Source organism: Tupaia chinensis, unplaced genomic scaffold, assembly GCF_000334495.1.
Source record: "Tupaia chinensis unplaced genomic scaffold, TupChi_1.0 Scaffold147003_1, whole genome shotgun sequence".
Taxonomy (NCBI): Eukaryota; Metazoa; Chordata; class Mammalia; order Scandentia; family Tupaiidae; genus Tupaia; species Tupaia belangeri.
In genome coordinates, this window is record NW_006206856.1 from 1,856,374 (window position 1) to 1,870,481 (window position 14,108).

Consider the following 14,108-nt stretch of genomic DNA (forward strand, 5'->3'; position numbering starts at 1 on the left):
TGTTTAGAGGCTAGGTGGTTCCATCATGCTTAGGTCTGCACGCCTCTGGCCACACGTTGGTGGGAAGAGTGGAGGAGGGGAGAGAGCAATGATGTCATAAGGGCTCCTGTGACTCAGGCCCCGGGATAGCTTCCAACACTTGAGCCCTTTTAAGTGAAAGTGCAGAAGTCTTATTTATTCTTCCCTGCAGAGGATGCCAGAATTTGACTAAAACGGCAGGGCCCGGGAAACACTGACTCACTGGCAGGAAGGTGTTAAAAGTCGCTTCAGGCTGGTTAATAAAGATGTAAGTTGAGACGCATTCAACCCTCATCAACAGGAAGCTCAATGGTACATATTTTAGTTCCAACAATGGAACCGAACAGCAATGAGGCAGAATTTGTTTACAGCAAAATTCTTTTTTTTTTTTTTGAAGAATTATTTTATTTAACTGTATTTATTCATTTGTTTATTTCAATTCGACCAGAGAGGGACAGAGAGAGAGAAAGGAAGAAAGCCGCCAGGTCTTGCACTCGAACTACGGTTGGCCATGTGGGAATCTGTCACCTTTAACCACCATGCCACCTGCCAGCCCCTGTAACAATTCTTAAGCAGGTGCTCCACAACAGATACTAAGTACATGAAAAGATACCTCACCCCATTGCTCATGAGAGAAAGAAAAAAATGAGAACCACAGTGAGATCCCTCTAGGCATCCCAGAGAATGGCTAAAATAACACCGACAGCACTAAGTGCTGGCAAGAATGTAGAACGACGGCGTCTCTTATTCACTGCCGTTGGAAAGGTGTGAGACAGGAGCAGGGAGCATCTATTTGAAGATAAAGGTGTTGGATTGAACCTAAATACCACGTGGCATGTCTGGGTTTCTTAGTTAGGATAATGGCCCCCCTAATTTTTTTTATTACTATATTATTACTTTTCATTTCCATCCAGCCATAGATGGGATGTTCAGTCTTGACTGGAGGGAGAGATCCACTCCAGGGTGGGCATGTCCAGCCTCGCATGCTCATAGATACCCACTGATGCCTCAGGGGAGCCAAACATGGGGATATGTCCAAGGAGACGCACGCACATGAGTGGGGGCATCCCTCCCTACCAAGGCAATGCCCAGCCTTGTATAAAGGTGTACCTGATAATGTGAAAGAATGTCCACTCTCGAATGACGCTACCTGAGCACGGCACTGAGGCCAGGCGCTTGGACTTTGGCTCTGCCGTGAATCATGTCGCTCTTGGGCCTAACTTTCTAACTTATAGAGACCTGGATCCGAAGTCCTTAGAGTGTAAAGACTTAAGGAGTTTGTGAGACACAAAACACAGGCCAGATCTGGGAGCCAGCAGGTGTGGTGGTGGTTCCCACATGGCTATGTGGTTCAAGTCCCAGATCTGGCGGCTTGAAAAATGCACCAGGCACATGTGAGTGTGTGCACAAAATCCTGAGAGGGGAGCAGAGAAGACGGGATGGTGGTGTGGCCATCCTTCCTAGGGGGTGACTTCTCACTTTCCTTCTCTCTTTCTCTGTCTCTTTCCGGCAAGTGCATATGCTCTATAGCAAAAAAACTAAAAGACACACACACGCACACACATACACGCACACACATACACGCACACACATGCACAGAGCAGGTCAGAGCTTTATTGGGATAAGGAATCAGCCTTCTTCAGATGGTCTCTTAACACCAGGATTTCGATGTGGAACCCAGCCAGGCGGAAGTGGTTTTATATTCCCAGAAAAGGGCATGGGCCTGGCTGGTGCCTGGATCATGCCCCCCAGCACTTGGCAGAGGTGTGGACTGATCACCGCACGCAAGGGGACTGCAGCCTGACTACCACCCCCCCTTCTATGTTGCCAGCCGTTTCTATCCCAGCGGCCTCTCCACCTCGGCTTTACCAGCATGTGCTCATCAGCGCTGGGTGTCGGATACGGCGGTGCCTGGCACTTGAGTGAACCCCACCCAGGAGAATCTTTACAGCTGCTTTGCTTTCTGTAGCCTTTAGAAAGCAGAGCTGGGGGCCGGCATGTGGCGTAGTGGTTGAGGGCGCTGGACTCCCACATGGCTGATGGTGGTACGAGTCCCAGACCTGGTGGCTTGCTTTCTCACTTTCCCTCTCTCTTTCTCTCTCTCTCTCTGTTCCTCTCTGGTCATATTAAAATAAATAAATAAATAAAGTGAAATAAAATAATTCTTTAAAAAAAAGGCAGCACTGGGGCCAGCAGGTGGCATAGGGGCTAAGATGCTGGACTCTCATATGGCCAACCATGGTTCGAGTCCCGTACCCAGTGGCTTGAAATTTGTGTCGGTGCATGTGCATGTGTGCCCCAAATCCTAAGGAGAATGGAAGAGAAGGGATTGTGTCATGATCATTCCCTTGGGGGTGTGTGTGTGTGTGATTCCTCCCTTTCTCTCTCTCTGTCTCTCTCTCACTGGAGAGGGCATGCACCCTATAGCAAAAATCTCCTTAAAAGATCAAGTACAACAGCTTAGGAAAGTAACTACGCACACCTCAGCCCTCATATCTGCCAGGGTCTCAACAATCAGCCCTTCCTTGGAGAGTCACAGAGTGGGAAGGTGCCCACACAAATCTACAGGTCCTCGGTTTGTGTCCAGCCTCCAGCAGATGATAACCATGAGGATGTGCCTTCCCAGTTGAAGATGGGAAGACCCCTGCCTTGGGGCAGGCAGGTGGCATGGTGGTTAAGGGCACTGGACTGCCACATGGCCGAGCACAGTTCGAGTCCTGGACCTGGCAGCTTGCTTTCTCACTTTCCCTTTCTTTCTCACTGTGTACCTCTCTGGTCTAATTAAAGTAAGTAAATAAATAAAATAAGTTAAATAAAATAATTCTTTAAAAAAGAACGAACCTGCTCTGTTCTCCTCACAGGGGCAGTTTCTAGGAGAAAGCGTGTATTGACCCGGAGGAGGGATGCCATGTGAGTATGAGTAACCCGGGCCATGACACCAAGACCCTTCAGATTTCTTATGAGTCTGGGGCCTTGATATTATTACTTTTTTTTAAGAATTATTTATTTAACTTTATTTGTTTATTTATTTAGTTTAGTTTAATCAGAGAGGTACAAAGTGAGAGAGAGAAAATGAGAAAGCAAGCCGCCAGGCCCAGGACTTGAACCGTGGTTGGCCACGTGGGAATCCAGAGCCCTTAACCACCACGTCACCTGCTGGCCCTGATATTATTACTTTTTTACCTTGATCATGTTTTCCTTTTTCATTATCCCTGTTTATTTATTTAGTTCTTGCTATAGAGGATGGGCACTTGCCAGAGAGAGAGAAATCACTCCTTACCCAGGGCGGGGGGATGACCACGCTGCAGTCCCTTCTCCTCCATTCTCGCAGGCCACATACATACGCACCGTGATTCTCAGTCCCCAGGCCACGTGGGATCCAGCCACCTCAGACACCATGCCACCTGCTGGCCTCTTCTCCTGTTTTTATCTCTATTATTTTCTCCTACCTTGACTAGGTTTAAATTGTTTTTGTAATTTGCTAAGTTGGGTTTTCTACCTTTCCTAATGCCTATATTTAAAATAATAAATCTCTTTAAGCACATTTTAACCACATCCCATGATTTTTGATATGCTGTGTTTTGTGATCGTTCAGCTCCCAATGTCTTCCAATGACTATTTTAATTTCTTCTTTACTTTCAAGTTCGATAGGCGTATTTGCTTCATTTCCAAGCAGTTGGGCATTTTCCAGCTGTCTTTGCAATGATGGATGTCTGGCTTAATTCAGCTGGGGTCATAGAATGTAATCTGTATCTTTTACATTCTCTGAAGTTTGCAGAGACCTGCTCGATGGCTCGGCCTATGGTCGATTTTGAAAATCATGTGGATTTCTTAGTCGTAGAATGCAGTGTTCTACACATGCAAAACAAGCCAGTGTTGTTAACTGTGTTGTTTAAATACTCCATATCCTTTCTTACTTGTTTCTTCTCTCAGAAGTTGAGAAACATGTTGGGAAGTCTCACCCCATTATGTGGATATTTCTCCTGTGGTTCTGTCAATTCTTGATCTATATATTTTTGAATCTAGGTTCTTAGATGCATATGAATGTAGAATTGCTATGTTGTGCTGTGAGCAAATGTTTATCATTTATGAAGCGAGCATCTTTTTTTAAAGAATTATTTTATTTACGGGGCTGCCAGATATGTAGTGGTTACATCTCTGGACTTCCATACAGTTAACTGCAGTTCAAGTCCTGGACATGGTGGCTTGAAACTCATGTTGAGCATGTGTGCTTGTGTGCCCAAGATCCCAGGAGGGGAACGGAGGAGAAAGAATTGCAGTGTGGCCACCCCCCCATGGGGTTATTTCTCGCTTTCTGTCTCTCCACTTTTTTCCATATCCCTGGCAAGTGCACGTGCCCTATAGCAAAAATCTCTCACAGAAAAGAATTATTTTATTTATTATTATTATTTTATTTGACAAAAGAGAGACAGAGAGAGAAAATAAAAGTGAGAAACAAAGCCACTCAAGCCACTGAGTCTAGGACTTGAACCACTGTTGGCCACGTGGGGGTCCAGTGCCTTATCCACCATGCCACCTTCTGGCCCTTAAAGTGAGCATCTTTATTTCTAGATGCTTTTGACCTTAAAATATAATTTTTAATAATTATTTTTATTATTTAACTTTATTTATTTATTACTTTTAATTAATTAATTAATTATATTTGTTATTATTTTTTAAATTTGACCAGACAGAGATAGACAGAGAGAGAGAGGGGGAAAGTGAGAAAGCAAGCTGCCAGGTCTGGGACTCAAACTGCAGTCAGCCATGTGGGAATCCAGCACCTTTAACCACCATACCACCTGCCAGCCCTTAACTTTATTTATTTTAATTTGACCAGAGAGGGATCAGAGTGAGAGAGAGAGAGAGCAAGAGAGAGAGAGAGAGAGTTGAGAAAGGAGTCACTGTGTCTGGGACTCAAACCGCAGTCGGCTATATGAGAGCCCCGCACCCTTAACCACCACACCACCTGCCAGTCCCCCTAAAATATGATCTTTTTTATGGGGCCAGCAGGTGATGTGGAGGTTAAGGCATTGGTTCCCACATGGACAAATCCAAAGTTCGGGTCCCAGACCCAGCAGCTCAGAAAACACACCAGATGTGTGTACATGCACGCCCCAAATCTCGAGAGGAGAATGGAGGAGAATGAACTGCGATGTATTCATCCCCCTGGGAGGTGAGTTCTCCTTTTCCCTCTGGCACACATATGTGCCCTTATAGCAAAAATTTAAAAACAACAACAAAAATATGCTTCGTCTGATGTGCTTTGACTTCCTTTTGATAAGTATTTGCATATATTGTAATTTTTAATCTTTTTACTTTTATTTTCTTTTTAATGCACTCACCAGGGAGAGACAGAGACAGAGACAGAGAGCGCGTCCTTGTGGGGAGCAGTTGCACTGCAATCCCCCCATCTTGTCTGACTCTGAGTACATACACAAGTGCTCCCAGTGTGTGTTTTCAATCCTCCAGGGCCAGGATTCCAACTACGGTTGGCCATGTGGGATCCGGCTCCCTCACCACCATGCTATGGGGTCAGCTCCTCAGTCTTTGTATTTTATTTTTCATAAAAAATATTTATTTACTATTATTATGTTTAAGTTTGCTATAGGGCACATGTGCTCAGTAGAGAAAGAGAGAGGGAAAGTGAGAAAGCAAGTCACCAGGCCCAGGACTCGAACCGCAGTTGGCTATGTGAGAATCCAGCTCTTTAACCAGCATGCCACCTGCTGGCCCCACCTTTTTACTTTCAATCGTTGGAAATCTTTGTATTTTGGAAGTGTCTCTTATATGTAGCGTGCTGTTGTTTTAAATCCATTCTGACTGTGTGTGCATGCATGTGTGTGGGAGGCGGGAGCACAGACACTTACAGAAGGTGGGGCTGGGAGGGAGAGAGCGCACCCCGTGATGGGATGTGGTCATGCTGGAATACTTTCTCCTCCATTTCTCACGTCGTCAAGATTTGGGGACACGCATACGTCTCATGTATTTCTCAAGCCACCAGGGCTGGGACTCACAGCAGTCGGCCATGGGGGATCTGGCTCCCAACGCACAGCACCTAATCACCGTACTACGGGACAGTCCTGCCCACTCATGTCTGATCCAACTACTGGTATATTTATGCTTTCGCCTATTATCTTGCTATTGGTTTTCCTTTTGTTTCACCTGTTCTGTTTTAATTCTTTCCCCCTCTCTGTCCTTTATTTCCTCTTTTGGCTTGATTGCTTTTTATTATTTCATTTCCCCTGCACCCCTTAACCTCACTAACTTGGAAGTTAAATTCTTTCCTTTTTTTTCTTTCTATCATTTAGTGATTACCTTAGACCAGCACTGTGCAATAGAAATACAATGCATGGGGGCCAGCAGGTGGCATGGTGGCTGAGGCACTGGATTCCCACCTGGCTGACTGCAGTTTGAGTCCCGGATCAGGTGGCCTCCTTTCTCAGCTTCTCTCTCTCTGTCTCTCTCTGGTGAATGCATGTGCCCTATCGCATATTAAAATTAATAATAATAATAAAATTAAATTAAATGAAATGATTTTTTAAAGAAAGAAATACAACACATTTTGCAAATATAATCTGTGAGCTATATGTGTAATTTAACATTTCCTAGTAGCCCCGGGTCCAGACACATTGGGCTCGTTTCTGCTTTAGTACCTGGACCCTGGCTTGGCCCCCAGATGGCTGCTCAACTTCCTCCTGCCTTCCTGCACCTCCTGGAGCTTCCTCTGACCACCTGGATAAACAGAGACCTCAGGGCCAGCTGTGGCATTGCAGTTAAGGTGGCTGGATCCCACATGGCTGACTACACAGTTCGAGTCCCAGACCCAGTGGCTTAAAAATCATGCAGGGCACTTGTACATGCATGCCCCAAATTCTGAAAGGAGGAAGGGACGGAGGAGGAGGGGTTGCAGGTGACCGTCCCCCACAGAGATGCTTCCTATTTTTCCCTCTCTCGGTATCAGTCTCTCTCCGGTGAGCACACACACCCTCTGGGAAGTTAAAGCAGTAACTGCAAAAACCGAGACTGTCCTTCCATTCCACACGTATTACCTCCCTTCCCTGTTCAATTTTTCTCCATAACAAGTTTTCTTGTCTTTTTCTTTTTTAGGTTTTTACCATAGGGTGCCCGTGCATGCCAGAGAGAGCCAGTCAGAGGGGAAGTGAGAACTCACTCCCCAGGGGGAATGATGACACTGCAATTCCTTCTCCTCTATTCTCCTTCTGGAATTTTGGGTATGTATGCACACGTACCTGGCATGCTTTCCAAGTTGCCAGGTCTGGGACTTGAACCGTGGTCATCCACGTGAGAGTCCAGCACCTTAGCCACCATACCACCAGCTCACCCCATCTCCATAACAAGTTTTACCATTGAAATCTTGCCTGCTTTATTCACTGCTAGGACTCCAGCTCCTGCAACAGAGTCTGGTACATAATAGGTACTCAATAAATAAGAATTGAGTGAATACATTGTATCTAAGCCAGTTAAATAAATTCCACCCTTTCCCCCTGCACCCGCCCCCTACACAGGTCACAGACAAGTGCCTGCCCATGGCCCAAGAGCCAAGTCAGGGCTTCCAAGTAATACTAAGCTCAGAACTTTTGTTCAAATGTTTGTTCATCCATTCAAAATATTTTGAACCCCTATGATGTGCCAGGTCTTGTTGAAGGTGTTTGGTAAAGCACAGAATAAAGGGACCTACAGGTGGCGTGATGGTTTAAGCATTGGACTCCCACATGGTTGGCTGACCATGGTTTGAGTCCCAGATCTGGCGACTTGCTTTCTCACTTTCCTTCTCTCTGGAGAAATTTAAATAAATTAATTAAATACTTCTCTTTTTAAAAGTATTTAGTTTATTGATTTCATTTGTTATTATTTAAATTTGACCAGACAGAGACAGAGAAAAGGAAAACAAGAAAGCAAGCTGCCAGGTCCAGGACTCGAACTGTGGTTGGATATTTGGGAATCCAGCTCCTTTAACCAGCACACCACCTGCCAGCCCAAATAAAATAATTCTTAAAAAAAAAAAAAAAAAAGAGCACAGAATAAGACAGACACAAGGTAGCATTCTCCTGAGACCAACACAGGAGCCTTCCAAGAACTGGGGAGGTGCCATGTGCTAAGCTGTGCACTGAGAAAAGGCTTCTGGGTTGGGAACCAGCAGTTAGCGTAATGGCTATGTCGCTGGACTCCCACATAGTCGACCGCGGTTTGCGTCCCGAACCCGGTGGCTTAAAACTCACGCCGGCCGCGTGTGCGTGCGTGCCTAAGATCCCGAGAGGAGAATGGAGGAGAAGGGATTGCGGCGTGACCATCCCCCCTGGGGGGTGATTTCTCGCTTTCTGTCTCTATGTCTCTCTCTGCCTGGCTAGCGTACATGCCCTATAGCGAAAACCTCCCCCACCCCCCAAAAAAAAGAAAGAAAAGAAAAGAAAAGGCTTCTGGGTCAGTGTCTAGTCCTCACAATGCCAACCCTTACCGCCTGGGCAGGTTGATGAAGAGATTCCCATAGAAAACCCCAGACTGGGGACCAGCAGATGGTGTGATGGTTATGCCGCTGGGCTCCCACATAGTCGCCCACGGTCCGAGTCCCAGACCTGGCAACTTAAAACTCACACCAGGCACATGTGCACACATGCCCAAGATACCCAGAGGAGAAGGGAGGAGAAGGGATTGTGGCCTAGCTATCCTCCCCACCCCGGGAAGTGATTTCTAACTTTCTGTCTCTCTGGTGAGCGCACTTGCCCTATAGCAAAAATCTTTCAGAAAAGAAAAGAAAACCCCAAATGGAATATTACTAACTGGCAGGTGCAAGCAACCAAGATACTCTGGTGCTGATATTCTTCTCGCCACTAGAGGGAGCGCCTCACCAGCAAACTAAGCCACCGTAGGAAATAGTTTTGGAAAACGGGCTTAAAAATGTTTCCTTTTTAAAATGCCATTGAATTACCAAGAGGAATGTGGATCAGTCATAAAAACTCAGAGACCAAACACTTAGAACTTTGGAAAAGTAATTTCCTGGACTACTGATCACTCACTTCTCTCCCCAGGAAAGTTGTACATAGGTTTGGAATCGGTTTGCTAAAAATATAAAAACGTGATATGCTCTGATTGGTTTATAGGGCAGCTGGTCATCATGAAGGAATACAGAATTTTCTAATCCAACTTCAATAAATAATCATTTAAAAACCTCTTAGTTGGTAGCTGCAACTGGAAAGTGAATATATCGACGTTGGAGGCAAAGCCAACAATACCGTCTTCCTTGCCAGCTTTTATAAGGGTCTTTTCCAGTTTCTGCAGCCATTGCAACCATTATCAAAGGGAACTGCGTACACCTCTAGATCATCGGGTCACTGTGGGTTAAAAGGTTAAACCAGGACTTTCCCCCAATTAAAAAGAAAGAAAGAAGAAGAAAACCAACCACTTACCCAAAGAATATGAACAGAAAGTTCATAGAGAAAGGAACAGGTGGGGAAAAACATTCTGAACATATGCAAGATGCTGCAAACCCATAAAAAATTAAAGGACAGACTGGTGACAAATTCTCTATGTGGGCAAGGAGGGAGAGAAACAGGCAGGTAATATGTTATTGTGAATTGGCAAAAATCCCATTAGCCGTCGACAATATCCATCAACACTGAAAATGCAAGGCCAGCAGGTGGTGTGGAGGTTAAGGTGCTGGATCCCACGTGACCAAGTGTGCAGTTCAGGTCCTGGACCCAGGAGCTTGAAAAACACAGCGGGCATGTGTGTGTGTGTGCCCCAAATCCTGAGAGAAGAATGGAGAAGAGATTGTGAGTGACCATCCCCCATGGGGGCTGAATTCTCACTTTTGTCTCTCTCTCTCTCTGGTGAGCACATTTGCCCTATAGCAAAAACTTTTTAAAAAGCGGGAACCAGCAGTTAGTGTAATGGCTATGTCGCTGGACTCCCACGTAGTCGACCGCGGTTCGCGTCCTGGACCCGGTGGCTTAAACTCACGTCGGGCGCGTGTGCGTGCGTGCCCAAGATCCTGAGAGGAGCATGGAAGAGAAGGGATTGCGGCGTGACCATCCTCCCTGCGGGGTGATTTCTCGCTTTCTGTCTCTCTGTTCCTCTCTGTCTGTCTGGTGAGTGCGTGCGCCCTATAGCTAAAATCTCTCCAAAAAAAAAAAAAAAAAACTTTAAAAACAAAAAAACACGGAACGCGCACAGCTCTTTGACCCAGCACCTCTATGGTGGGAATTTTTTCTACAGAAATATTCACCAAAAGCTAGCTTCCACTTGATACTAAAATCCGATTAGGATAGTGCAAGAAGAGAAAACTACCTGCCAATCTGATTGATGAATGCAAGCGTAAATATGAGCAGACCCAATCCAGCGGCGAGTTCAGACAGCCCTTGAATTAGTAGGATGTATTGCACAAATGCTTGTATATTAGTCATTCTTAACTACCCCACACGAACTGAGTCATACGTAGCAAAGCAGAAAATAAATATACTGAAACAGCATTGAAGTGGTTCAGAAAGCCCAGGGACTCACCAGCATAGCCTAGACCCTTCCCAGGGCTCTGGGGGAGAGTGCCAGCTTGCCTGCTTTCTTCTTTTTTGAACACAAATTATTTTATTTAACTTTATTTATCATGATCATTTTCTGTTTGGCCAGATAGAGACAGAGAGAGAAGAGGGAAAGTGAGAAAGCAAGCTGCTAGGTTCGGTACTTGAACTGCAGTCGTGCATATGGGAGTCCAGCGCCCCCCAACCACCACGCCACTTGCCAGTCCCAAGAGAGAGTCCAGCTTTCTAAAGCCCATATTCCCAGTTCCTGGGGCTCAGAGAACAGGCAGCTCTAAGGGAAGCTACACCCCAGAGCCAGCCCCTGGGGGGTCCCCACCAGCACAGAGAATGCTGTCCTGATTCCCCCAGTTGGGGGAACCTTTGATTGGCCAACCCAGTCACACATCTGTCCCAACCACCAGGGGGGGCTGGAGAGCAAGGAAACAGCATTTTCAGCCTTGTAATTAGTGACTGGCTGTCTCCCGTCAAGATAGGGAAGGAGCCCCAAACATGGGGACGGGCTCAGGTGCCCAGTAGCCTAAAATGAGCCAAAGCCTACCACTATAAAGTGACTGTACCCCAGGCAGTAGGAATAGAGATGCAAATTATCGGAACACAGTGGAGAAACCAGAGAAAAAAAATGCCAGTACAGAAATTTAATAAGCGATAAAGGTGATGGTTTAGTCTGTGGGGAAAACCACGGCTTCTTTAATGACAGGGGGTCTATCTACAAAATAAAGTTGGACGCCTTATCTCTCATCGCTCAACACTCGTTTTGGTTTTATTTATTTATTTTTTTTAAAGAGAGAGTGGTTTTTACTCTAGGGTACATGCACTTGCTGGAGAGACAGAGCGAGAAAGTGAGAAATCACCTCCTGGGTGGATGGCCATGCTGCAATCCCTTCTCCTCTATTCGTCTCTTGGGATTTTGGGCACGCACGTACTGTGATTTTCAACTTGCCGGGCTCCGGAACTTGATCTGCAGTCAGTCACATGGGAGTCCAGTGCCTTAACCACTACACCACCTGCTGGCATCTCAACACCTATTAAAAAAATTTCTAGGGGCCGGCAGGTGGCGTGGTGGTAACGGTGCTGGACTCTCACACGGCCGACGGCCCTCCCACACGGCCGACGGCCGAGTCTCAGATCTGGCGGCATGCTTCCTCACTTCCTCTCTCTCTCTGTCTGTCTCTGCTGAGCTCAGATGTCCTATAGAAAAAAGTTGAAAAAGATAATAATAATCAAATAATTCTTTAAAAAAGAAAATGATGTATGTGGCAATATCCTTGATTATCACGCATTGCATGCATGCTTGAAAAAGCATGTACACCATGAATATACACAAATAAATGGAAATAAGAAATTATATATATATGTATGTATATATATTAAAGTGGTCGTAAACCACACAGATCTATTCTGCTAGACTCAGACTAACAATATCCCAACTCATCCTCCCCTTGGTCACATCCCGAAAGAGGCTGCCACTCCACACCTGCAGACGGACAAGGACAGAGGATCAAAAAAGAGACAGAGGCTCAGAAAAAAACAGACACGGCCCGAATGCAGCTAGAACCTCTTGCTTTCACAAAGTTCACACAAAACCTAGAATCCTGTGACGCGCTGCTCAGCCCCTCCCTAGAGCCCCGCACGTAAGCATCTGGAAATCCCTGGTGGCCGGAGTGGCCTTACGGCAAAGCTCCTTACTTGTAGGAAAGCTGCTCGACTCTCTTCACTGGCACCAGGAGAACCACACAAAAGGAACTGGGGGGTGAAGAAAGACTGAGACTTAATATCCATGGAGGGGTCAGCCAGGCGGCACGGTGGTTAAGGTGTTGGATCCCACACGGCTGACTGAGTAGTTCGAGTCCCGGACATGGCGACTTGAAAAACACACCAGGCACCTGTGTGTGTGCCCAAAATCCAGAGGGGAGAAGAGAGAAGGGATTGTGGCATGGCCACCTCCTCCCCAGGGGGAGTGTTTTCTCACCTCTCTCTCTTTCTCTCTGGCAAGTGCACACACTTTATAACAGAAACACACACAAAAAGATATTCTTTGAGTCTGAGAAATAAGCTGGAGGGACCACTAGATGGCATAATGGTTATGTTGTTGGACTCCCACGTAGTTGACCAAGGCTCGAGTCCCGGACCCAGTGGCTTAAAACACACTGGGCGTGTGTGCGAGCAGGCCCAAAATCCCAAGAAGAGAGTGGAGGAGAAGGGATTGCAGCATGGTCATCCCCCCCTGGGGGGTGATTTCTCACTTTCTGTCTCTCTGTTTCTCTCTGTATCTCCGACGAGAAAGAAACGGAAGGAAAGAGGTAACAGGCAGCTCTCAAAATGGTAGGAATGGACTAATGAAGCGACTGGTCAGTCCATGAGGAGGCACGAACCGAGGGAAGAGGGGAATGTGGTTGAAATGTGGACGCACAGGACCCGATGACCTGAAGGGTGTGTGCAGGTGGGCGGGGTCTAGCGATGGGGCGTGGCCAACAGTTGAGGGCGGGGCTAAGGACCAGGGCGGCCTCCATGGTAGGTGAGTGGGCTCTGAAGACCTGGGCCATGGATACACAAAATGCGAGTGAGGCCCTTACAGGAGGGATCTGCACAACAGATGAGCAGTGTCTAACGGTGAGTGGGGGTGGGTGGGGAAAAGACGGGGTCCTGGGAACGTACAGGCAGGGCTGAACCAGCAGGTGGCATGGAGGTCGGGGCACTGGATCCCAATGGCTGGCTGCGTGGTTTGGGTCCTGGTGCGGGGGCTCAGGTCGCCCGCCGGGAGTGTGCGCGTGTGTGCCCCACGTCCTGGAAGGGGAGTGGAGGAGGAGCTCTCCCGAGCACCAGAGGTAGGGAGAGGAATTGCGGGAGGGCGCCCCCCCTGAGCATCTCCACGTTCTTCCTCCCTCACGACCAGTCAGAGAAGGCCGCCATGAAGATTCAGTCTTGGTGGCGCGGCAACATGGTGCGCCGCACGTTACTGCACGCTGCGCTCAGGGCCTGGGTCATCCAGTGTTGGTGGCGGTCGATGCAGGCCAAGATGGTGGAGCAAAGACGGCGCCTGGCGCTCAGACTCTACACCTGCCAGGAGTGGGCAGTGGTGAAGGTGCAGGCGCAGGTTCGAATGTGGCAGGCCCGGAGGCGGTTCCTCCAGGCGCGCCAGGCGGCCTGCGTCATCCAGTCTCACTGGCGCTGGCATGCCAGCCAGAGCCGCGGCCTGATCAGGGGCCGCTACCAGGTCAGAGCCAGCCGGCTGGAGCTCGACATCGAAATCCTCGTGGCCTAGGGCGCTGGCAGTCCCAAGGAGACTGGATCTTCTCTCCCAATAAAGATACTTACTGACCACAGACTCGCCCTCCGGAGATGAGACCCACCCCAGGGGGCCCAGCCTCTTCTTTTCCTGCCTTCCACCCAGAAAGGTCCCCCAGAACCGCTGTCCCCAGGGCACCCACCCCAGGTCCCCGCTCCTAATGGCACACCTGGCCAGTCTTGCATCCGGAAGGATCCAGGGCCCAGGTCAAGCTCTGGTGCCTAGACCAGCCAGGTCTCAGCTCTCTC

General features: G+C 47.6%; 2 protein-coding genes and 1 long non-coding RNA gene across 3 annotated transcripts in view; 2 read left to right on the forward strand and 1 right to left on the reverse strand.

The window, feature by feature from the left end:
* The window catches only part of LOC102472730 (IQ domain-containing protein F5), a 26,972-nt gene extending 14,065 nt beyond the window's left edge, over positions 1-12,907 (reverse strand). Inside the window, exons 1-2 of the mRNA XM_006169351.2 lie at positions 12,818-12,907; positions 12,261-12,317 (exon numbers count right to left, since the gene is read on the reverse strand). The gene's annotated coding sequence lies outside the window, so the exon portion shown is untranslated. The remainder of the gene's footprint in view (positions 1-12,260; positions 12,318-12,817) is intronic.
* On the forward strand, positions 154-3,421 carry LOC102472428 (uncharacterized). Its single transcript, XR_337539.1, has 3 exons — positions 154-286; positions 2,880-2,928; positions 3,350-3,421. It is a non-coding gene; the product is annotated as an uncharacterized LOC102472428 (long non-coding RNA).
* Positions 12,908-13,084: 177 nt separating the features above from the next.
* IQCF6 (IQ motif containing F6) lies at positions 13,085-13,891 on the forward strand. Its single transcript, XM_006169352.1, has 2 exons — positions 13,085-13,184; positions 13,468-13,891. Exons 1-2 carry the CDS (start codon positions 13,116-13,118, stop codon positions 13,834-13,836), a joined length of 438 nt encoding a protein of 145 aa, XP_006169414.1. The 5' UTR covers positions 13,085-13,115; the 3' UTR covers positions 13,837-13,891.
* The last annotated feature ends 217 nt before the right edge of the window (positions 13,892-14,108 follow it).